Source organism: Brachycentrus maculatus, unplaced genomic scaffold (assembly GCF_059751285.1).
Source record: "Brachycentrus maculatus isolate JH-2025_06_01 unplaced genomic scaffold, ASM5975128v1 h1tg000659l, whole genome shotgun sequence".
Taxonomy (NCBI): domain Eukaryota; kingdom Metazoa; phylum Arthropoda; class Insecta; order Trichoptera; family Brachycentridae; genus Brachycentrus; species Brachycentrus maculatus.
Window position 1 is genome coordinate 357,757 of NW_028281394.1, and position 27,921 is coordinate 385,677.

General features: G+C 30.9%; 1 protein-coding gene across 1 annotated transcript; it reads right to left on the reverse strand.

The window, feature by feature from the left end:
• Window positions 1-2,982: 2,982 nt before the first annotated feature.
• LOC148300755 (ionotropic receptor 75a-like) lies at window positions 2,983-24,291 on the reverse strand. Its single transcript, XM_088274354.1, has 10 exons — window positions 24,063-24,291; window positions 23,612-23,801; window positions 21,522-21,694; window positions 16,828-17,057; window positions 14,538-14,646; window positions 11,289-11,467; window positions 8,335-8,442; window positions 7,589-7,755; window positions 3,994-4,222; window positions 2,983-2,991 (listed from the first exon to the last, which is right to left on the reverse strand). Exons 1-10 carry the CDS (start codon window positions 24,289-24,291, stop codon window positions 2,983-2,985), a joined length of 1,623 nt encoding a protein of 540 aa, XP_088130480.1.
• Between the last annotated feature and the right edge of the window lie 3,630 nt (window positions 24,292-27,921).

The window sequence follows — 27,921 nt, forward strand, 5'->3', positions numbered from 1 at the left end:
TTAAAGTTTAAAAATATAATACAATGTTATAAAAATAAATATCAAGCCACTTATTGAACTTTTTACTGCGCAACAGATCTTTTTAGGTAAAACCTGAATGTTTTTTTTCAATTTGAAAAACATTTAGTTTATTAAAAAAATAAATAAAGTATACATTTTCTTCAAAATGCAAAAACAACACTTTCTGCCTTGTAGCGGGTAAATATTTAGTTAAAAATTTGCCACTTTTGCTGTGATATAGTACATTTTCTGGGCATTCTGAAAACATGCACAACTGAAAATTGACAATTTTTGATTTATGACGTTCTTGAAAGGAGTGAGCGAAATGTGTAATGAAATAGTGCACTAATGTGCAAAGGCAAATAGTCGCAATTTAAGGACAGGAGTTTTGAGACGAACGAGTTTAAAGTTTACTTACAATTATGCTTTTTGCCATGTATCAAATTAATACAATTTTGCGGCTATTTGGATAATGAATATCTCGGTAAAGGAAAGAGATACAGAGTAAAATCTGTGATTGTATATGATATAGGCTAGTTATAAGAATGCTTTCAGCCGTGTTACGCCAAACAGCTGCAACTTGAGTTATGACTAGTTGCCTTTACACATTAGTGCATAGGTTGGAAAAGTGTGGCTCGGAAGCCACGTACCGCACTTTGCAGCTCTACCACGAATCTATGTCGATGTTGTCTTAGGTAACTATCAGGAACATACAGACCAATGCTCCGGATAATTTCAGGATTATCGAACATAATGTGCAACAATTGATAAAAATGAGTTCATTTATTAAATCTGGGTTTCTCCACTAAGGGGTTATTTTACATTTTTGACATCTCAACATAGATGATAAAAGGGCTTCTGCCAAATAAAAGGTTTCTAAATCCGGTCATAGATGGCTGTTGTGAACTCATCTGAGTCATGATGATATATGTATGACTTTCAAAATTTGAGTAGTGTGGTTGTCAATCATGGGTAGAATGGCGAATGTTACACCTGTGTAATGTGATCAATTAACCAGCCTATGGAAAGGTTGTAAGTCCTTTATTAAAGCCCAGACTTATATATTCTTCTTCATCTATGTTGAAATATGAAAAATATCATATATTATTCCGTTCGGCGAAAAACAACTAAATTGCAAAAATTACAAATTTATACAATGTAGAAATATCAGCAAGCTCGGCTACCGTTCTGGAGGTCCCGGGTTCGATTCCCAGGGGGTCAAATAAATATAAGTGATTTTTTAACTCTTAAAATTTTATTCTATATTACCCTGGACTGGTACCTGAAGTGGAGGGCTGATCACCTTTCCTTCATGTGTTAACGATCAAAATGACACTGCGTTTATATGATGCAGTGCCCTATGCACCATTGGTGTGCGGATAAGGGTTTGAAGAATTTGAAGAAGAAAAATGCAGATAAAATGCAATTGTGTGCAGCTAAAATTTAGTTTTAAAAAGGAATTGAATCTCAGTTTTTTTACATGAAAACTTTTAAAAGATAGCGGGAATATGCTAAAATAATGTCGTATGATTTCAGTTTTATTCAAAAAATTAAGGTGATGTTTTTAATTGAAGCATATACTTATTAAACATTTCGAAATTGAGTAGTATGGTTGTGAATCGTGGGTAGAATGGTGAATGTTACTACACAGTGTAATAAAAAGAGGTCACTTAATCCAGCCAATGACAAGTTTTGAACCTATTAAATGACCAGAATTCTATATTCCCATTTGTGTACGCAGTGAAATCACTACACAGTGTAATGAAAGGTGTATGCCTCGTAAATAACCAGACAATCTAGAAACATTTAACAATTTTAAATATTTAAGAATATAGAAATACACTTGGGTCTCTTTTTATGCGATAGATACGTTCTAAGGGGAGTCGCATACAAATTTCTCATAAAAAAGACTTGAAGTACATACAAAACTGGGGGATATGATCCATTATTTTTATAATACTCCTAACATTAAATCAAAATGATAGAATGTACCAAAAAATCGCATAAAAAAGTTTATAAAAAATCATAAAAATTAAAACAGAAGAGCTTTTTCCTTAATTAAATATCCACATATCGCCCATTCCTTTCAAGAACGTCATAAATAAAAAAAAACTTGATTTTTCAGGAGAACGTTTTTAAAGTTTAAAAATATAACACAATGTATTCAAAATAAATATCAAGCCACTTATTGAACTTTTTACTGTGCAACAGATCTATTTGGGTAAAACCTGAAGGTTTTTTCTCCATTTAAAAAATATTTAGTATACTTAAAAAAATAATTAAACAATACCTTTTCTTCTAAATGTAAAAACAACATTTTCTGCCCTGTAGCGGGTAAATATTATGTTAAAAATATGCCGCTTTTGCTGGGATATAGTACATTTTCTGGGCATTCCGAAAACATGCACAACTGAAAATTGCCGATTTTTGATTTATGACGATCTTGAAAGGAGTGAGCGATATGGGAAACCGTTTTTAAGATAATTCTTCAATCCAAATTACAAGTGCTTTTTCTCTTTTTTCCAATAAAGCATCTCTTGAATACGATGTAAGATTTGAGCTTAACTTTGTGCCAGTGACACAATCACATTTTGACGGTTGTAACCTGCACTAGTCTAAATTTTAGATTTTTTAATGCGAATTCACATAAAAAAAATACTTGAACTACCTACAAAAATAAGGGATAGGTTCCATTACATTTGAAAATCGCATAACTTCAAAATCGCTTAAAAAGGATCCGCATAAAAACAGACCCAAGTGTACATAGTGAAATCACTACACAGTGCAATCTAAAGAGGTTACTTAATCTAGCCAATGACAGGTATAAGCCCCTGTGAAAGGCCAGGATTCTATTTATCATTTTCAAAAGACTTCGTAACCCGTACTGAGATACCAATAAAAATCTTCATATGCCAAATTTGTTCTGATTCTGGAACATATTAGGTAGATGTCGTCGTATCAGGGGCAATGGTCCGATTTTGTTTAATTTTTCTGGAAAATAAACATCACATGTAGGATTTAAAAAAAAATAGAGGACAAAATAAATAAATCACAAGAATTATTTCATTTATACGAATGAAATGAATTCAGAAAAAATATGAAAAAAATTAATGGAGTTTTTCCGCTGAAAAAGAGTAATGCATAAAGATTTTTTTTTAATTACCTAACGTCCAAGTGAATCTGAAATCTAGCTATGGCTTATGCAACACCGCTTATCATGACCCTAATCAGGCTTCAACTTTTTAAGTTTCATAGCCTATGCCTACTCGTGAGTGGATTTACTCTTAAAGTTACTTTAATTTCTTGTAATTCATGAGTGAAAATTCTAGGCAAAAACACTCGGCAAAAACACTCGACAAAAACACCGCAAAAATGGGTGACGTCATGAGATGTCAAGTCTGAATGGAATAGAGATTTGAATGTATAAAAAAACAAAGCGAAACACTTGTATAAGACAACTTTTTTGAATTATTAAAATGTAACTTAAATCACTGTAAACATTTTATTATAACTTAATTATAATGTCTACCGGTTTCGAAAGCGGTAGACATAATAATCAACTTTGTTTTAAAATTACTTTTAATTGTAAAATGGAAAATCACAAAGTTAGTGCTTCAAACATAAATTAACAACTTTTTTGAGTTTATCGATGTAAACACAGCTAGTTTCGAAAACTACAGTTCTTATCAAAGGTAGAAATACTTTTCTCAGCCTTGCATTCAATCAAATTTCACCATTAGAATATCGATCATATTTATATTGTTTTGCCGCACATTTGTCTGAGGGTTTGTGTTTCTCAAATCTAATGTTTATATTAATAAACCGAAACCAACCGAAAATGGTCTGACACAAGTGTTTTATTTTTACATTTAAATCATCATGTGTCACGCAGTTAAGGCACAACTTTTTAAAAATTAAATGAATTTGAGTAGTGTGGTTGTCAATAATGGGTAGCATTGATGAATGTTACACGTGTGTAAAGTGATCACTCACAAAGAGATTAGTAGGATAGTTCCATTTCCAGTACCTGCTGTATAAGAGTTCCAGAATGAAGACGCTGAGAGCCAAACAGAAGCAGTAGAGGAGCGACTGCAAGGCGGGCCAAGTCTCTCGAAGTCCGACGCTCACGAAGGTGCCACCCTTGCCGGTGCAAGTGGGCTTCTTGGGGTATAACCTCGAGACCTCGCGCGATTGCAATCCGAACTCTTTGATACGACGCATCCTGACCAAAAAATAAACAAATTGATCAACGAGTATACAAAAAATCAAGTGTAATATATCGCTCACTCCTTTCAACAACGTAACATCAAAAATCGACAATTTTCAGTTGTGCATATATTCGGAATGCCCAAAAAATATACTATGCAAAAGGGCAAAAGCGGCAAATTTTTCATTTTATATTTACCCGCTACAGGGCTGAAAGTGTAGTTTTTGAATTTTGAAGAAAAGGTATCGTTTAAGTATTTTTTTTAATAAACTAAATATTTTTCAAATGGAGAAAAAACACTCAGGTTTTACCTAAAAAGATCTGTTGCACCGTAAAAAGTTCAATAAGTGGCTTGATATTTATTTTTAATTCATTTTACTATATTTTTAAAACTTTAAAAACGTTCTACTGAAAAAACAAGTTTTTTGATATATAACGTTGTTGAAAGGAGTGAGCGATATTTCTTGAATGTTTTTCGCAGATACTTTGGCACATTTTATCATAAAAACAGCTTTGTTTTTAACCACTTTTTTATTGGTACAAGTTTTCTCCGACCGGTTTCGACAAGAACCTTGTCATCATCGGGGTTAAATGTCGCGTCACGTTAGTACAAGGTGGCGCGAAATTAATCACCCCATCGGAAGATGTTATAATTTTTGCAAATGGCGTCGTACGTCAGTCATATTTAAAATTAAAGAAACAAGATAGCTGCAGTATACAAACAAATTGATAAAGGGGCACAAATGTGTGGCACAACACTGGTGGCAGCCGCTTGACGGGTATCACTTAACGAATAAAATTGTAAAGTTCCAAATAAAGATTTCCATCACTCAATAACATTTTTTTTTCTTTAAGGAAAAAAGTTATTTTTAAACAAAATAGAATGAATAATTTTGCGCCACCCTACATTTCTTTGTATACTAAAGCTGTTTAGTTTACACGTATCAAATATGATTGACGTACAACGATATTTGCAAAAATTATGACATCTTCTGATACGGTGATTAGTTTTGCAAGAACGTCATAAATAAAAAAAATTGATTTTTCAGGAGAGCGTTTTTAATGTTTGAAAATATAATACAATGAATTAAAAATAAATATCAAGCCATTTATTGAACTTTTTACTGTGCAACAGATCTTTTTAGGTAAAACCTGAAGGTTTTTTCTCCATTTGAAAAATATTTAGTGTATTTAAAAAAATATTTAAACAATAGCTTTTCTTCAAAATGCAAAAACAATACATTCTGCCCTGTAGCGGGTAAATATTAAGTTAAAAATATGCCTCTTTTGCTGGGATATAGAACAATTTTTGGGCATTCCGAAAACATGTACAACTGAAAATTGACGATTTTTGATTTATGACGTTCTTGAAAGGAGTGAGGGACATCTGTGTTTCTATGTCGAGGCAATATCTGTTTTCACGTGTGGTATCACTTATGAAGGTCGAAAGCTCCTTCTGACCTTGGATCGTATTACATAGAACATATTAAAATTATGCTTTTCTGCTCGGTACATTCCAGTATTTATATTGATGTTGATGTTATTAATTTATTGTTTGTGGATGAAAATTAAAATTTATTTCTCTAAAACATCGAGCATTGTCAGCCATTACACAATAATCATATAATGACAACATAAGATAATGTGTCCGATCAGAGGCAAGTATTTCGTAAGATCTGATTGTGATCCCGTGGTTACCGTCGCTGACTCTTGAGTCAGAGTTTCTCGGTTCGAACACACTCTACCATAATTTTATACCTTTTTCTAATAATGAGCCGCTTAGACTCACAGAAATAATATAAAATTGAAGTATTATTGTAAATAATAAAAACACAAATATTTCTTTTAGTAAAAAAATAAATAAAAATAAACGGTGAAACAAAAATAAAGAGACGCTTGGCAGTAAAAGTTTAAGAGCTACTGATCTAGAGCAAAAAGCTTAGGTAGTCTTTTTTTAGAAATCTGCAAGGAGTTTTTTTTACACACAAGGATGGAGTTCTTTTTACATAAGTTACCCCGTATTTTCCTAGGCAGAGAATAAATGAAAATTTTCCCGCCGGACGCTCTGCAATCCTGGCCGGAAATTGACTTTACGCCTCCTTTGCGCCCCTAACGAGCGCAGGCTGCGAGCACTGCACTTTTCTTGGCAGACCGACCGTTACTAATGTCACTCGAGGTGTCACGTGGGGAGGTACATGTCGTCTGCACGAACTAGAAGCTAATATATCAAATCAGGACACACTCAAAATGTTGTAATTAAATTAACTGGTCAAATTACAGGCTAAAATAAATTTAAAATCATGTTTTTAGGCGTTTTTCGAGTATAAGAATAATATCCAGGATTCTGACCTTACATACAAATGGAAAGAGTCTGCATATATAGCTTTATATATATATATATATATATATATATATATATATATATATATATATATATATATATATATATATATATATATATATGTATATATATATATATATATATATATATATATATATATATATATATATATATATATATATATATATATATACACATATATATATATATATATATATAAATATATATATATATATATATATATATATATATATATATATATATATATATATATATATATATATATATATATATATATATATATATATATATATATGTATATATATATATATATATATATATATATATATGTATATATATTTTTTAAAACCCTTATCCGCACCCAATGGTGCATAGGGCACTGCGTCATATAAACGCAGTGGTATCTTGATCGTTTACACATGAAGGAAAGGTGATCAGCCTTCCGCTTCAGGTACCAGTCCAGGGTAATATTGAATAAATATTACAGTGAAAAAATCACTTTTATTTATTTTACCCCCCTTGGGAATCGAACCCGGGACCTCCAGAACGGAGCCGAGCGTGCTGACCATTACACTACGGAGGCGGACATAGCTTTATATATATATATATATATATATATATATATATATATATATATATATATATATATATATATATATATATATATATATATATATATATATATATATATATATATATATATATATATATATATATATATATATATATATATATATATATATATATATATATATATATATATATATATATATATATATATATATATATATATATATATATATATATATATATATATATATATATATATATATATATATATTTATTTATTTTTATTTTTTATTTTTTTATTTTATTTTTATTTAATGTCACAAATGACTTAATATGGGTGACCGCTCGGTATTTTCAGAATTACAACCTGACAACCATGGAATTACCAAACTTGATTACATTACAGAAAGGTCTTATACACATCAACTAGTTAACAAATCAACATTTACCCGATCTTAAACATCTCCTTGAAGGATGTATTTTTTTGAATGGCATTCCAGGGGTCAATTATTTGTAGGAAGGGCATTTCAGTCAGTCCGCACTTCTCATCCTCTCGGAATGTGTCCGTAACCACCTTGTAACCCACAGCTGGTTCCATGTAGAAAGCAAACAGACCCTGGAAGAAGAAATGGTTAGCCGGATCCACGCGGCTCGCATAACCGTATGTGTTTTAACAAAACATGCCCCATACGCGGCTGACATAAGCGTTTGTGTTTTTACATTGCTCCAAGTTTCGAACCTCAGTTCAACTTAGAGGGATTCTTTCATGGTATGGAACTTTAGATAAAATAATACGTCAATCCTTGGCCTTATGACATCTGTTGAAATATCTGACTAATGATTTGTAACATCACAAGGATAAATAAAAGAACAGATCCCTGATTTTTCTTGCGGTCGGTAATTAGTCCGCGCCATAATCATGCCCTATATCTGTCTCACTCTCGACGCTACGCATCGCCAGTGGGTAAGAGTGACACACGATGCGTGCTTTGATTTATTTATGTTATAGAACAGAAAATTCGAGAATTTTGTAAAAAAATCATTTAAAAAAAAACTTATTTTTTAAACATAACGTGCTTTGCAAGTGGACTACTCAATTCTAGGGTTATCTTTTCACTAGAGTTCAGGCCCGGTGTTACTCTAAATTGGGACCTCGTTTCACCTTTGTTATCGGTAGAAGATAAATAGTTAGTACCTTTCGGACCCTGCTTACACCTTCAATCGTCGGTAGAAACTTGGGATTGGCTCCCTTGTTAGACAGCTTTTGTTCCCACATTGCCTTGCGGAGAGGCTCTGTTACGAGCTGAAAACAACAATTACTTTCCAAATTACCATTTACAGCTTGTAATATTTTTTTCCACATTGTCAATTAAATATACAAAATGTGTACAAAAAAGTGGCGCAAAATTAATCACTCTTAATTAATCAAAAGATGTTATACTTTTTGCAATTAGTACGTAAAATTTATATGATTTTTGTGAACCAGACAGCTGCATTATACAGACAAATTGATAAAACGGGTACAAATATATATATATATATATATATATATATATATATATATATATATATATATATATATATATATATATATATATATATATATATATAATATATATACATATATATATATATATAAATATATATATATATATGTATATATATATATATATATATATATATATATATATATATATATATATATATATATATATATATATATATATATATATATATATATATATATATATATATATATATATATATATCAACACTAGTGGGAGCCTCTTACGAATAACATATATTTCTCTTAACAAAAATTGTAAGAGTCGAAATAAAGATTTTTATCTTTTAATTTATTTTATTTTATATAAATATGATTGACAAACGACGCCATTCTCAAAAGTTATAACATCTTCCGATAGGGTGATCAATTTTGCGCTAGCCTGTATAAATGATACATAAAATATTAGCGTTTGTTTTAAATTAATAAAAGAATTATAAAAATGATTTTCTTTAACAAATATTTATTTGTAAAAAAACAGACATTGTTTTGAGTGCTATTGAATAAATTTAAATATGTTGAATATTTTAGTTAATTATTTACTTTGGTTACCCACAGCCAATAATAATAAAAAAGTCACAAACACAAACAGTGGCGTGCATTATTTACAGGAATTTAAAGGAAAAAATACCCTATGACATTGGAAAAATATGAAAAACTGTGATAATGAAGGTAATATGCCGTTTAAAAAAATAGTCTATGGTCTTATATACATATTATATATAAATTAAAAAAAAATAGTCTATAGTCTTATATATTATATATAAATTAAATTGAATAACATTATACTTACATCATTTTGAGTGTGTCCAAATACTAATTCATAAATCTGGATTATCTCTAATTATTGGAGTTATTTTTTATATTATTTTTTGACATTTCATCATAAATGATGAAGAATATGCAAGTGGGCATTTAGGTACAAATAAAAAAGTGTCTGTTAAAAACAAAGATTCATTTCATCTCACCAATAGATGTCTCTAGAGAAGTTCTAGTGATTCAAGAAAAACGTTTCGAAATCGGTTCATATATAAAGAACTTCCAAGAATTTGAGTAGTGTGGTTGTCCATCATGGTTATAATTGGTGAATGTTACACGTGTGTAAAGTGATCACTTAAACCAGCCTATGACGGTCGTCGGCCCCATAAATACCCAGATTTCCATATTCTTCTTCATCTTTGATGAGATGTCAAAAAATGATAATTATTTTATACTTTGGGTACTGAGATCGGTGGTTCTTGATTTTTGTAATTTACCTATTATAATATAATTGGTGAATGTTACAATTCACCAATTTTAACCTTTACACTTTACCTTTACACACTGTAGTGTGTAAAGTGATCACTTCAACCAGTCTATGACAGTCGTCAGCCCCGTAAATACCCAAATTTCCATATTCTTCTTCATCTTTGATGAGATGTCAAAAATAATATGTAATAATAAATAAAAACATTATATTTCTTGGGCATCAAGTTTGTATGTCCTAAGTATTCGATGTAGGCTTTGTATTGTTAGCATTATGGGAACTCCACCCCAACAATGATTCTAATTAAATCTCATTAAATACAGATGGGGTTACAAGATAAATCCTCTCGGTGAAATACCGCAGAAACAAAGGAAACCATGCTTTCTCTTTAACAAAAATTCAATCAAATCAAAAAACGTATAAAAAAATAGTTTAAAAAATCACTAGTAATTTTTAAAACCCGTATGTTTTTTTTTGCAATTTAATGGCATTATCAATTTTTTAACAAAAACATACTATGTAATATTTATATAAACGTACAAATTAAAAAAAAATATTGCAGTAATTTAGACTTGACGAATTTAGAATTTTAAGGATTTCTACGTTATTATTGTCATACTGTTTTTGACATCGCAACAACGGTGAAGAAGAATGTAAGTCTAAGCGTTTACGGGGCTGATAAAGGGTTGGTTTAATAAGTGATCACTTTACACACGTGTAACATTCACCAATATATTAAACCAGCCTTTGATGATCGTAAGCCCCGTAAATGCTCAGGCTTCCATAGTCTTCTTTATCTATGTTGAGATGTCAACAAATAAAATGCAAACAACTCTTATAATTGGAGATAATCCAGATTTGTGAACAAGTATTTGAATACACTCAAAATGCTGTAAATTATTTAAATATGTGTGATTGTTATGTATTATATGGATCTTTATCGCTCACTCCTTTCATGAACATCATAAATAAAAAAAAACTAGATTTTTCAGGAGAACATTTTTAAAGTTTTAAAATATAATAAATTGTATTAAAAATAAATATCAAGCCACTTATTGAACTTTTTACTGTGCCATAGATCTTTTTAGGTAAAACCTAAAGGTTTCCATTTGAAAAATATTTAGTATATTTAAAAATTAATTAAACAATACCTTTTCTTCAAAATGCAAAAACAACACTTTCTGCCCTGTAGCGGGTAAATATTAAGTGAAAAATATGCCTCTTTTACTGGGATATAGTACATTTTCTGGGCATTCCGAAAACATGCACAACTGAAAATTGAAGATTTTTGATTTATGACGTTCTTGAAAGGAGTGAGCGATATGGTAATTTGATCTACCGGAAAGTAGTGTCGGAAGTAGGAGGTGTCGTCCATGCCCAGCTGTATGCTGGAGTTCATGAGATCTTCCAGGGTCTTAATGCTCTGTGATTCCGACTGGAGCAGGGCCACGATGTTAGCGGAATAGGAGGTGTATAGGAACATTAGAGCCACGAACATCAGCACTGTTGCTATCCTGCCTGGAAAAAATAATAAAGCGAGTGATAAATATTCAACAGTTGCCTGGATGAATGATAAGGAGGGTGTTAAACATTTACCAGTTGCCTAGATGAATGATAAGGAGAGCGTTAAACATTTACCAGTTGCCTGGATGAATGATAAGGAGAGCGTTAAACATTTACCAGTTGCCTAGATGAATGATAAGGATAGTGTTAAACATTCACCATTTGCCTGGATGAATGATAAGGAGAGTGTTAAACATTTACCAGTTGCCAGGATGAATGATAAGGAGAGCGTTAAACATTTACGATTCACAATATTTTGGGTGTGCCCAAATCCTTGTTTACAAGAGTTTCTACGTTAGAAGTTATTTTTATATTTTTAAATCTCAACATAGATGAGGAAGAATATTAGGTTACAACATTTTGAGTGTGTCCAAATACTTGTTTACAAATCTGAACTAGCCTATGACGGTCGAAAGTCTTTTTATGCCTAGACTTCTAAACTCTTCTTCATCTATGTTGAAATGTCAAAATAAAAATGATATATTAGTATTTACATTGCTTATGTTCTGTCATAGGTTAGTATCTCATACATTAAGCGACATGAGATATAACATAGATGAAAAAGAATTTGTAAATCTGGGCATTTACAAGGCTTACTACCGTTATAGGCCGGTTTAAGTGATCACTTTACACACTGTAACATTCATCAATTAAACCCATGATTGGCAATCACACATTTAAATTTCTTGGAACTTCTAGATATATTGATAAAACTCGGTACACAGTTCTTGAACTAGATAAGCTTCACGAGAGACATCTATGGTGGGATGAGGCATGCATGTGGGATCTTCATCTTTGCTAAGATGTCAAAAAATAATGTAAAAAAAATAACTGCTCATTAGAGATAATCCAGATTTGTGAACAAGTATTTTGAAACACGCAAAAATCTTGTAAATAACGTTTACATAGGAAATACTGAAAATGTAACTGACTCATATAATTCAATCGAAGGCAGGACTTATGGTTTGAACTGATAACGTACTGTCCACCAAACCACGGAGGTGGCTATAATTCAAATTCCTTTTACTATTCCCAATAAATTGTAAAATTGTGCTAGCACAAGCTATTATCCTCCAGGGAACACGCCAACCGAGCGAAAGTAAACCTTATCAGGTATTATTCCTTGTTCCCTTAGCAGGATGCAGCGGAGCAGAACAAAGAGATTATCTTCAAAGGAATATACAGATTATTGGCTTTGTGTGATGAAAGTTTTTTTCATTCATGTTGAATATTTATTAAAATGTAATCGGATACAATGGTCAGGTTTTGAGTGTTGCAATATGCGTAGAGAAAAAAAATGGATTTGAAATGCAATGTTTATGAATTTGTTTGTGATCTACACACCCATCAAATCGGCGCACAGTTTTCCACATGAATTTTATTTGACCAGCAATCGGGTTTCGTCCTTACCAACGTCATGAAAATTATAAAACATATAACTTAATAAAGATAGCATAACGTCTTTATCGTTTCACGTCATACGGCTCTTGCGAAAGACATGGCCTTTCATAATTGCATGTCAGACAGGGGTGTCAGAGCTACATAAATAAAAAAGAACTATACCTTGGTGAGAAGAATCAAGTGCTTATGATGCTGAGAATGAGATGTTATTGTTTGGAAGGAGAGTCCGCTTCCAGTAAAATATCAGGAATTTGATTATTGCACCTACGCAAGTCGTATTCCAAACGAGGGTCGTTTGCCAAGCAAAATGTTTCGCGTCCAAACATGACGTATACCGAGTTAGACTTATTCCAAAGCAGACGTATATCGAGGTTCCACTGACTAACTAACTAACTAACCGTCACGCCGCTTTACCGCAGGGGTAGGTAGGTAGAATAGAACGCCACACTACTCTGTCTTTGCAAACATTCTTCGCCTCTTCCACGTTCATGCATCTCCTCATACATACCCGACGATTGTTACGACTCCTAACCTGACCACTTTCAAGTATTTGGCATACCTGATCGTGCCATGTTTTTCTCGGTCTTCCTCTGCTTCTTTTCCCAATCACATTCGCCAAATAAATTTGTTTTACCGTTCTTTCCTCACTCATTCGCTCTACATGTCCAAACCATCTCAACACACCTTTCTTAATTTTATCGATAATGCTTATCTCAGCTTTGCATTCCTTCCTTATTTCACTATTCGAACATCTATCATACATCGTTTTGTCGCACATTCTTCTGAGAGATCGCATTTCGACTGCATTCAGTCTACTTTCATCCTTCTTTTGCCAACTCCATGTTTCCTTTCCATACATTAGAGTTGGAAGCAGGACTCCGTTGTGCACTGCCAGTTTAGCTTCCGCTGATAGGTTTTTATTTGCTAAAACTGATTTCAGTGCACCATTCACTTTGTTCCCAGCATTCACTCTCACCAACTTTTGTCACCCACGCCTGCAGGTCTTCTCTGCTATCGGCAAGAAGAACAGCATTGTCAGCATACAAATATTTATATTAAGAGGTTCCACTATATATATATATTTATATATATATATATATATATATATATATATATATATATATATATATATATATATATATATATATATATATATATATATATATATTTATATATTTATATATATATATATATATGTATATATATTTATATATTTATATATATATATATATATATATATATATATATATATATATATATATATATATATATATATATATATATATATAAAAATATATATATATATATATATATATATATATATATATATATATATATATATATATATATATATATATATATATATATATATATATATATATATATATATATATATTTATATATATATTTATATATATATATATATATATATATATATATATATATATATATATATATATATATATATATATATATATATATATATATATATATATATATATATATATATATATATATATATATATATATATATATATATATATATATATATATATATATATATATATATATATATTAATACATGTCGGTTATTATTGTACATTAAATAGTTCAATCATCATACCAGAAATAGATCTCGGTTCAGCGTCGCTTCCTTGTTGACTAACTGCACTAATGGTCATTAAAAAACTATCACTCCATCGTCCTTCCAGCCTCGTAGATATACTGGGACCCTAAAAATATACACGAGATTATCAAAGAGATCGAGAAACGCGACAAGCTAATGCCTGTATCCATACCATTGATTTCTGTAGACAATCTTCGCCTCTTTGATATTCATGCAATGACTATTAACCTTGACTCTTTTTTATAAGGCACACTTAAGAAGTTATATAACGTTTTTATTACAAACCAAAATTACTCGTAAATGAATGGAAACATTATTTATTGATTTGGCATTAACTTTGTGGAATGACATGATTATTTTATTAAAATTAAACACTTAATTACTTGTTACATAAAAAAAATACTTGTTAGTCCACGACGATGTTCTCTAATTCTAATTCTAATTCTAATTCTTAGACTAATTTTTCGGAATTCGCAAATCATATCAAGGAAACTAATCACTCATTTGACTCTCATACACTTAAATTATTACACTCTGTTACAAATAAAGGTCAAGTCATGAATAATTTAGAAATACATAAAACTTTAAATTCAGATCAAACAACAATTTATAATATACTGCTTCAAAATAGTCACCATTATTATCAATGTTTCCTTTTACAAAAAATTTTGTTCCTCAACCCCCTCCTTATATTTATTAACCTATATATACACCTAAATTTTTAATTTGTACCAGAAGATGAAAACAACTGTCGTTTTCGAAACTAGTCGTAAATAAAAATAAAACTCGATAAAGTGGATTATTCAAGTGTTTAATTTTAATAAAATGGAAACATAGTTCATAACAAAAAAAGTTTTTATTGGAGTAAAATTTTTAAATCAAAATAATAAACAATTTTATTTACATAATTGGAAAATTAATCTAGATGTCTCTTCTCAAACATTTATTTTCAGTTCATTTTCTCAAGCGATTTTCTTCGGCATTCTAGAAAGTACTGAGCAATAAAATAAACTATTTTGAATACGAATAATAAAATAAATATAACATTTTATTAATAGAACCAGTCGACCTAATAATTTGGAAGTTATATAAATAAAAAGTTCTAAACGGTTAATTAGAACTTTAATATAATTGACAATCAAATAAACTTAAGTTAATGTCCCAATTTCATTATTTTTCCCATAAAATCAAACCCAACCTAAACACAGTTATCCCCTTCCTTGCTCCTACCCCACCTAAAAACACAATTACCCCAACCCCTATCTTTTTCGAAACCATTGAGTTTATTGAATTATTGAATTTGTTCACTGTTTCTTTATATATCATGTATGTTTGTTTAGTCATAAAACAAACCCTGAAGAGGGCAACAGGTTGCTGCCGAAACTAGTTGGTTTTGAATAAAAAAAACGTGAGGGGATCAAAAAACAAAATATGTTTTTTATTTCTCCAAAATATAAAATAAACTCATCGTGGCTAATTACTCACTGAAGAACTCATTTGTTATCTTAATCCAACAATTAAATAAAACATCTCATTGAACTAAGAACTAAACTTTTGTTAAGGGTGTAATCTCAAATATACATTTCAGTATGCGAAAGGCTGCGCGAGAAGACACACGTGTATTCCGCGCTTTGAAAACGAATATACAGGGAGACCTATTTCTTACATTTTTTAAGGAACTGATTTTTTAATTTTTTTTAGTTTCATTTATATTTTGTGAAAATCATGTAGATGGGTTTTTTCATCCAAAAACCTAAATAATGGAAAGTGTAAATGAAGGAATTGAAAAAAAAACATTTTAATTTAATTTATTTTTTGTGAAAATTTATATGCGTATATGAGATCTTTTGTATACAAAAACCTTAATTGGTATAAATTGGAAGTTTTGAAATAAAATTATTTGAAATTTATTTTATACGTAAAAATTGAAAAAAAACAGACAAAAAACGTTAAAACCAAACAGAATCAAGATATAATTATTTTTTATTAGTCTAGGCATTTGTGATGTATTTTTCACATTTATCTTCCCTATCGTCACAATCCTACTTGCAAACAAGCCTCTAAAATAAAGGCTTTGCAGGTTATTTCCTTAAAAAATATTTAAACCTTGTACACAGCAAACAAGGAAATAACTTTCATCTAAAAAAAACAACAAAGTAGACGACTCCCGGGCAGACTACCAGAGACATGGATTGACAGCTGGCAATCGATATCAAAGGAGGCTAATCCCCTTTAAAAACAGACCACAATGTCAAGGCCAAAAACAAGAAGAAAAGATCATATTTACAAATATCGTCTGGTTATCCTCCCACTTGGCTATGACGTAGAGCAGGACGATGATGAGCAGCACGAGGAAGCAGCCGGCCAGCCAGACGGTCCACTTGAAGGGGAGCGTGAAGATGTTGGACACGTAGGAGAGGGGAGGCTGTCGGAACAAGAAGCGACCCTGTGTGGGGGTGGTCATGGTGATGTACTCCAGCACACCCAGCCGGTTTGTGGTGAAGAATAACGGAGAGCCTGGTGACAAAAAAGCCCAAATGAAAACACCAGTCATGTTCCATAATTTTAAAAATTGTATACACATATACAACCTAGTCACATATACAGTAGAGTCTCGATTATCCGACCCAATCAGGTCGAATAATAATTGTTTGCACGTCAAAAACTTTTCAGATATGTATATAATGTAATATTGTGTGTACATAAGTTTAAAAATAATATAAAAAACGTGTATAAAAAGAACTACATCGACAAGACACACAAAGTGGTTTGCATTTTTTATTATTTTTTTAAATAATTTTTAAATAATGTAAATGGTTTATGTATTTTTTTTAAAGACATTTATTTGAGCACTAACATATTACCTTTTAACATTCTACCAACATATGAGATTACAAATGCAATGCTTCAAATAATGTTTAAACGACTCACAGCAACACCATACCAATTTTTAACAAAGAAATTCATAATTATAATACACGAGGATATAAAAAAATACATGTGGAGCCGATAAACACTAGTAAGTTTGTAGCAAGGTCTTACAATATATTACCTATAGCCAAATTAACCAGCTGACTGACATATCGCTCACTCCTTTCAAGAACGTCATAAATAAATAAAAAAGATTTTTCAGGAGAACGTTTTTAAAGTTAAAAAATATAACACAATGTATTAAAAATAAATCTCTAGCCACTTATTGAACTATTTATTATGCAACAGATCTTTTTAGGTAAAACCTGAAGGTTTCCATTTGAAAATTATTTAGTATATTAAAAATTAATTAAACAATACCTTTTCTTCAAAATGCAAAAACAACACTTTCTGCCATGTAGCGGATAAATATTAAGTGAAAAATATGCCTCTTTTGCTGGGATATAGTACATTTTCTGGGCATTCCGAAAACATGCACAACTGAAAATTGACGATTTTTGATTGTTGACGTTCTTGAAAGGAGTGAGCGATGTATAAAATATAACCCAATCAGGGATCCAAAATAAATGTGCTTAAAAATACTTCATGGAAAGATTTGTGTGGTGATAAATTTTATTTTCTCATCTGTTTCATTTAAACATGCTTCTTACCTTATGTTTTTTTATATTTTCTCATTTGTTATATTTCTTCATTTGTATTTTATTTGTATTCTCAGATATATTTTCTCATTTCTTTCTTTTAAACATGCTTCTTACGTTAAGTTTTTTTATTGTTTCTCATTTGTTATATTTCCTCATTTGTATTTCGTTTGTATTCTCAGCTATATTTTCTCATTAGTTTCTGTGAATCATGTTTCTTACCTAATATTTTTTATATGCCTATTTTTTATATGCCAGGGTCCATACGACGGATTCTTCAATTCTTTGGACACGTTGGGCGCGGCAATTAGGATAGCCTGGACGACTGGTTATGATTGGAAGGGAAAGAAAGGAAGAAGAAGATCTACAACACGATGGGCTGATCAAGACAGCAAAAGGCACCTCGGTGGTTGGAGCGCTACGTGAAGCACAGTCAAGGAATAACTGGTGTTAAGGAATAATAATTAGGTAAGTTTAGGTTGAAAAGTCATAAAATAAATAACGAAAAGAGCCAAGCTTTTTTTACAAACTTTTTTAGAGGTGTCCTCTCTTAAAGACTCTTTAAGAGTTAAGAATATAATTGAGCATAGTCTGGTTAGGCAGAAATGAACCTTTAGTTTATTTCTATAATGAAATAGTTTTTACAACATTTTGAGTGTGTCCAAATACTTGTTCAAAAAATCTGGATTATCTCCAATTACAGGAGTTATTTTCATATTATTTTTTGACATCTCATCAAAGATGAAGAAGAATATGGAAGTCTGGGCATTTACGGGGCTGACGACCGTCATAGGCTGGTTTAAGTGATCACTTTATACACGTGTAACATTCACCAATTCTACCCATTATTGACAACCACACTACTCAAATTCTTGGAAGTTCTATATATATGAACCAGTTTAGAATCCTTGTTCTTGAATCACTAGAACTTCACTAGAGACATCTATTGGTGAGATGTAAAGAAGCTTTTTACTAAGTAGAAACTCTTATATTAGTATGTGAGGTCCGAATCCTGGATTATAAATCAAACACATGAGAAACGCCAGAAAATACCATTTTTATTATTAAGCTTATAATTTGACCAGATAATTTATTTATAACATTTTAAATGTGTCCAAATACTTGTTCACAAAATCTGGATAATCTCAAATTACAGGACATATTATCATATTATTTTTTGACATCTCATCAAAGATGAAGAAAAGTTTTTCATTATAAATGAAAACAGCAAACTTGTCATTTGTCACTTGAATGTGACCCCAGTCATCTTAATGAATGATCGCGATGCAAGACCTGATCAAGGAGATATTAGCGTATTTCCAAGGAATTTAGGATCAAAGAGAATCAAAGTTCAGTTTAAGTCAGTAAACTACGGCGAATTCCAAAGGACTGTATTATCGGAGATTGAAACTATTTGTCGAGTAGTCATAAACGCGTTTATCTGGATATTCGAATCTCTGATGGAAAATTCCATTGAAATATCATAGAAGGAGTATGTCTCCAGTCATCTGGCTATTCAAGCCTTCTCTTTCAGCCGCGTATAAAAAAAACTACCGTATGTTAAAGATACATATCGTAGTCATACAGGAGAAAGTCACAAAGTGCATTTTTTACAAAAACGTGATTATTGACTATTTGTTATCTTACTAGCTTAATATTGCCCTGAAAAAATCCCAAAGGATTTTAAACTTAGAAATATAATACATTGACTTGTTAAAAACGACAAACTGCATTGATTTTTATTTTCTTGCCAAGCAAAACTAACTTAAATAGCCCTCCTGAACATTTTACGTTTTGTAAGTTGGTCACTTTCTCCTGTATAACTACGATATGTAAAAGTACATATCGCTCACTCCTTTCAAGAACGTCATAAATCAAAAAACTTGATTTTTCAGGAGAACGTTTTTAAAGTTAAAAAATATAATACAATGTATTAAAAATAAATATCAAGCCACTATTGATCTTTTTACTGTGCAACAGACATTTTTAGGTAAAACCTGAAGGTTTTTTCTCCATTTGAAAAATATTAAGTTTATTTTAAAAAATTATTAAACAATACCTTTTCTTAAAAATGCAAAAACAACACTTTCTGCCATGTAGCGGGTAAATATTCAGTTAAAAGTATGCCGCTTTTGCTGGGATATAGTACATTTTTTGGGCATTCCGAAAACATGCACAACTCAAAATTAACGATTTTTGATATATGACGTTCTTGAAAGGAGTGAGCGATATGTGGTGGTCCTCACCAAAAAGTAACATTTCCAATATTGCACAAAAAATCATTTGAATGCAAATCGGTTCTATTTATTGTATTCTATTGAAATCTGAATTAAAATTGCGACAAAACCTGACCAATCCTGTGTTAAACCAATATGAAATCATTAAATCGCACCGTAACAATTTTACAAGCTGGAATTCCTGGTTACATAATATCATTAATAATGGAAATGTAACGTTTTGGTGAGGACTACCACATATCGCTCACTCCTTTCAAGAACGTCATAAATAAAAAAACATGATTTTTCAGGAGAACGTTTTTAAAGTTGAAAAATATAATACAATGTATTAAAAATAAATATGAAGCAACTTACTGAACTTTTTACTATGCAACAGATCTTTTTAGGTAAAACCTGAAGGTTTTTTCTCCATTTCAAAAATATTTATTATATTTAAAAAAATAATTAAACAATAACTTTTCTTCAAAATGCAAAAATAACATTTTCTACCCTGTAGCGGGTAAATATTAAGTTCAAAATATGCTTCTTTTGCTGGGATATAGTACATTTCCTGGGCATTCCGAAAACATGCACAACTCAAAATTCACGATTTTTGATTTATGACGTTCTTGAAAGGAGTGGGCGATATGTTCCCATATAATTTCAAAACATTTTTTTTTTATATTGTAAATGAACTATGTCTCGGATTCTGCCTAGTGAGACGTTTATCAAAAAGTAAAACATGTTTAAAAGTAATAATAAAAATAATAAGAAAATAATAATAATATAATTTTTCTAACCCTTATCCACACCCAATGGTGCATAGGGCACTGCATCATATTGACGCAGTGTCAGCTCCTCATACGTCGAGCAGCCCATGTCTTCGTATAAGTCGCTTAGGTATTCGCAGCGTGGGCGTCCTCTGGCGTTTATTCCCTAGATCGTCTCCTCTATTATTTGGTGCAGGAAGCCCTCTTGTCTTAGCACGTGGCCGATCCATTCGGCACAATTAAATAAATATTTGATTGTAAAATCACCAATATTTTATTTCACGCCACCCCTGGAAATCGAACGCGGGACCTCCAGCACGGTAGCTAAACATGATAACCATTACACCACAGAGGCGGACACGGATAATATGATTTGATGATTTTTTTAGGTGGGGTGACATTTATGGTGAAACGTTATAATTTTACCTCCTATTTCCGCTTCCTTCCTCTCCAGCCACCCCACCATTCCATCCCAGCCACCCGGTTTCAGGTACCCCCAGGTATCCAGCCACACAAACTTTCTGGTCACATTTATAAAGTCTAACAAATGGTTATTCAGGGGGAAGTTGACTTTAGTGCTAGCGTCTATGTGTCGATCCCTGCAAGTAACGAAATCGGTTTAGAGATATCAATGTAACATAACTTAGAGGGAATTTTTAAACGAATAATTTAATGATAAAAATGTCTAGGTAAAACGAAATTCTATACAGCCTGTAACTCATTTTCAATATATTTCTTAAATTATTTTCAGTTGATCATTAACCCTTTCAATACTGCAGGGTCATATCGCTCACTCCTTTCAAGAACGTCACAAATCAAAAATCGTCAATTATCAGTTGTCCATGTTTGCGGAATGCCCAGAAAATGTACTATATCAAAGCAAAAGCGGCATATTTTTAACTTAATATTTACCCGCTACAGAGCAGAAGGTGTTGTTTTTGCATTTTGAAGAAAAGGTATTGTTTAATTATTTTTTCCATACACTAAAAATTTTTCAAATGGAGAAAGAACCTTCAGGTTTTACCTAAAAAGATCTGTTGCACAGTAAAAAGTTCAATAAGTGCCTTGATATTTATTTTCAAAACATTGTACTATATTTTTAAACTTTAAAAACGTTCTCCTGAAAAATCAAGTATTTTGATTTATGACGTTCTTTAAAGGAGTGAGCGATATTGTCGCAGAGAATTTCAGATGATTATTAAAATAATTTGAATGCATTGGGATCTGGGATTTTAGAACTGTACGGTCATAGGCTGAATAATTAAGAAATGTTGAATAACAATGATGTTTTTCTTTTATTTATGTATTTATTAGTGCAATGTGTGTTTTATATGCTCCACTATTTTACTATCATAAAATACTGTTGGGACACATACGACCAACTCACCAATACTTTAGGGACAAAATGTCCCAATCAATCTTTTGCAATTATCAATAAATAAGATAATTTATTTAAATATTTGTTTTTCCCATCATAGTAAATTAGCAATAAATATTTGTGCTATAAATATGATATAAATTATTTTAAAAAATCGTATTGAAAGGGTTTAAGAAAAATACTTTATTTTTTTTTCTCCCTAACGATAGTCTGATCACATGAACCGCAACTCATGAGTGCTAATGTATTTGACTGTCTTTTATTTTCAAAATATACGTTTTTAAATCCATGAACGGGAATAAGTACATAAGTTATTCAAACCCTTATCCGCACCCCAATGGTGCATAGGGCGCTGCATTATATAAACGCAGTGTTATCTTGATCGTTAACATACGAAGGAAAGGTGATCAGCCCTCCGCTTCAGGTACCAGTCCAGGATAATATTGAATAAATATTACAGTGAAAAAATCACTTATATTTATGTGACCCCCCCTGGGAATCGAACCCGGGTCCTCCAGAACGGTAGCCGAGCGTGCTGACCATTACACTACGGAGGCGGACTAAGTTAACATCAATAAATATTATTTTTTTATATTATTTATATATATATATATATATATATATATATATATATATATATATATATATATATATATATATATATATATATATATATATATATATATATATATATATATAAATATATATTTATATGTTTGTATGTGAGGTCCAAATCCTGGATTATAATATCATGCATCGATCACTCCTTTCAACAACGTCATATATAAAAAAAACTTGATTTTCAGGAGATCGTTTTTAAAGAATAAAAATATAATAAAATGTATTAAAAATAAATATCAAGGCACTTATTGAACTTTTTACTGTACAATAGATCTTTGTAGGTAAAACCTTAATGTTTTTTCTCCATTTGAAAAATATTATGTATTTAAAAAAAAAAAATTAAAATACCTTCTCTTCGAAATGCAAAAACAACACATTCTGCCCTGTAGCGGGTAAATATTAAGTTAAAAATATGTCGCTTTTGCTAGGATAAAGTACATTTTCTGGGCATTCCGAAAACATGCACAACTGAAAATTGAGTTGTTGAAAGTAGTGAGCGATATGTAATATTTGTTACCTGTAGTCTGTCAGATGGTTAATGCTATCTTTATTTGAAAATACGAATGGGACTGTTAGTTCAATGCCCATCAAGTTCTTCCTTCTCAAAGCCACCACCCTCTCCTCTTTTTCAGCCGAAATCCCCTCATGCAACGTCCAATTGCCCACTTCCTCTATGATTAAGGGACACTCGGCGCGCCGTTGATAAACTGAAAAAAAAACAATTGATTTCAAATGATATCACACTCTCAAAACAAAATGCAGTTTGATCAAGGCTAATCTGTTCTTTTTACTGTATTCTATCGAAATCTTAATAAAAGTTGCGATAAAACTTGACCAATCCTGTGTTAAACCAATAAGAAATCACTAAATCACACGTAAACGTCACAATTTTATAAGCTTGAATTTTTTATTACTTATTTACAATGGAAATGTAACATTTTGGTGAGGACCTCCACAATGTAAAATACCTCTCATTAGTTGATATACTTCATCATTTCGAATGGCAAACATGACGTCGCTGTCAGCCAGTATAGATACGCTGCTCAATCTGTTGAAGTAATATCTGCGTTTATCTTCCAGCTTGGGGTCTGAGCTGCCCACATTAGGACCCTCCCCGCAGTATGAACTATTAACCCCGTCGTACGATGTCGTAGGGGCGGGGTCTGAGATATTAGAGACCTTTGAACCGCCGATCATCACCCATTTGTATGGAGGCTGGAATAAGTAAGCAGCCTCAAACTAAAAAAAATGAAAAAAATGATTTAATATTTAAAGCATTTACTTTGTAACGCTCTCCTTATCGTTCATCGTTCACTGTGTGTGATGCCACTTTGAAAAACATTACTTTGAGACTACCGGTTACGCAATAATTATTACATCATCAGATGAAATGCAGACTAAAGAGAAATTGTTACGGTCTGACATTTCGCTCACTCCTTTCAAGAACGTCATAAATCAAAAATCTTCAATTTTCAGTATTGAACGTTTTCGGAATGCCCAGAAAATGTACTATATGCCAGCAAAAGAGGCATATTTTTAACCTAATATTTACCCGCTACAGGGCAGAAAATGTTGTTTTTGCATTTTGAAGAAAATGTATTGTTTAATTATTATTTTTAAATAAACTTAATGTTTTTCAAATACAGAAAAAAACCTTCAGGTTTTACCTAAAAAGATCTGTTGCACAGTAAAAAGTTCAATAAGTGGCTTGATATTTATTTTTAATACATTGTGTTATATTTTTAAAAATTAAGGACGTTCTCGTGAACAATCAAGTTTTTTGATTTATGACGTTCTTGAAAGGAGTGAGCGATTTATACAAAACAAAATTTGGAAAAGAGAGAGATGACAAAATGTTCTCTTCTTTCTCTGGGTTTGAACCCAGAAACTCTGACTCAAGGGTCCGCGACACTAACCATGGGGAGCATTTTTTTTGCTAGGATATCAATATCAATCATGATGCTCGTATGAACTCTTTGGATGGTGAAAATACAATTTGTATAAGGGTTTATAAAAATGATATCAAAATATTGACTGTATGTCTTGGGTACATATTAATGTTTCTCATTTCCAATGTATTCTTAGCACAAATGTAATTTGTATTTTATTTATTGTTTCGGCATTAACTTTGTGGTAAGACATGTTACAATGATTAAAGAAAACACTTCGTTTTTTACCACTTGAGTTTTATTATAGACTACATGTTTCAGAAGTTAAACTTCCATCATTCAGGTCTGTATAGTAACTAAAATATAAAATATAAAATTGTTCTATAAATAAAGAGAGGGGAAAGTAAGGGGAAGGGGTTAGTCAAGGGACGGAGTTTGAAAACAAAGGAAAAATTGAAAGCAATGGTGAAGAATTTTGAAACAATATATTATTTAGTAAATTATTATTAGAATTTAGGTTTTTTTGGATTTCTAAATTTTCAAAATAATTCATAATTTGGCCTTTATATGGAACAACATGTAGTCTATAATAAAACTCATGTGGTAAAAAACAAAGTGTTTTCTTTAATCAATGTAATTTATCATAAGTACTTTTTTAAGGCACTCCCTCGTAAAGTGACAGTCTAAATCCAAGACAAATAGAGTGTGGGGGGGATCATCAAGTAGATACACTGGGTTCTCCTCGCAATGTCTGGAAACACTCAGTCGAACTGCCAGAGCTCGGCTTAGAGTTACTAATGAACCTAAAAAAAGAAGAAGAAGAAAATCAGTAAAATACCCAAACAATATTAAACGTTGACAGAAATGCGTTTCGAGAATTCAAAGTAGAGTTATCCCATCAATTGATTCGGCAGTCACTTTTTAGTGCAATCTATACATTTGTCATTTCTTATTCAATTGGTAAATACCACTGTTCTTAATATATTTTTTTTACTAGCAAAGCACCCAAAATTAAGTGATACATATTCTTAATATCTATAGTGACACGTTTCTTGATGCATCATTTTCAAACACCGTATGGCTAAGTCAATATTTCAAATCTGTGTCTTTGTGACGTTGTCGGATGAAGACGGGTTTGGGATTTTTTAAATTATTTTATTACAAAATAAATAAATGTTGGTTGCAAAAGTTTTTGTAATAATTAAATCGATTTTGTAGACATTTCTACTTTTACAATCTTAAAATTAATAACGCAGTTCTCTCAAGAGACTAAGCTCTTGTGCTTGGAGAGGGACTTATTATTGATTGTTTATATTTGTTGGTAATTTAATTTATTTTTTAAATATTTTTTTGTATGTTTTTTTTTTGTTTTCTTGGATTAACATGTTTATAATTCATTTACAACATTTTGAGAGTGTCCAAATACTTGTTCACAAACTGGAATATCTCCAATTATAGGAGTTATTTTTCATATTATTTTTGATAATCTTAACGAAAATGAAGAAGAAAATGGAATGCTGGGCATGTACGGTGCTTTCGACCGTCATAGGCTGGTTTAAGTGATCACTTTGCACACGTGTAACATCCACCAATTCTACCTATGATTGACAACCACACTTCTCAAATTCTTGGAAATTCTATATATGAGTATGTGATCCACTTCGAAACATTGTTTACGAATCGTAAGAATTTTCACTAGAGATATCTATTAATGAGATGAAAAGAAGCTTTTTTTATTGAGCAGAGCTCTTTTATTAGTATGTGAGATCCCAATCCTGTATTATATTAAAGGAGTGATATTAGTGTATATTAACATACATGAGTGATTCGTGAACAATGTTTCAAAACTGGATCGTATAATAAAACTTCTTCCAGACTTCCAGACTTCCATATTCTTCATCATCGTTGTTGAGATGTCAAAAATCATTTAATTTAGTTTTTAGAATTTTAATGTCTTCATTTTTTATATCCGTTGGTTCCCAAATATTTCAAGTTTTGATAGAATTGTTTGGTATTGCATTTTGGTAATTGCAAAATCATGTTGATATCTCGAAGATGAACTTTTTCATTACATTTAAGTATTTTTCACCCTAGTTACAGAATCGCTGTTTTCTATTTCAGCTATTTAAAAAAATAATATATATATACATATATATATATATATATATACAATATATATATATATATATATATATATATATATATATATATATATATATATATATATATATATATATATATAAATGTATATTTTACCAGTGGGAACATGGACAATAGAAGAGAGACATTAATTAATAATTGTCATATTGTTAATTTTGGGATTATTTTTATTTTCATTTTTATGTGTTTCTATATTTTCAAAATGTAGCAGTTTATGACTTTTCGTATTAACAAATTTTAGGATTTCTACGTATAGTTGTTATATGACAATGGATTTTAAGAATAACTTGTATTTTTACTTGTTTACCAAGTAAAACTTATACTTCTTTACTAAGTCAACTAGACTAAGTTGATATCAAGCAGTAATACACAAAAATATTTTCATAAAATCGTAAAATATTAAACCTAAACTTACTCGCATTCCAGCATAGAAAAGCCGTTACTCGCGTTGGCCTGTTTTCAAATATTAAGATGTCTTTCAGGAAGGAAATTGTTTCCTTAACATCCGCTTCTGTGGACGGAAAATGGGATATAAAAAAGGCAAAAGAAAGAATAATAAATATGATGCCATTGTGTTTCATCTTTTAAGGCGTGTTTCGTGTTTTGATTTTCTCCTTAAACTGATTCTGCCCTGGTCGAAGCAGTAAACGAATACTTGTACATACTTACAATAACAGGGTGTTCAATAACTATCTACTACAAAAAATAAATTATTTCTTAAATAATTAAATCTAATTCAATTATTATGTTTAGGCAAGGTCCTTAATTGTTGGTTGCA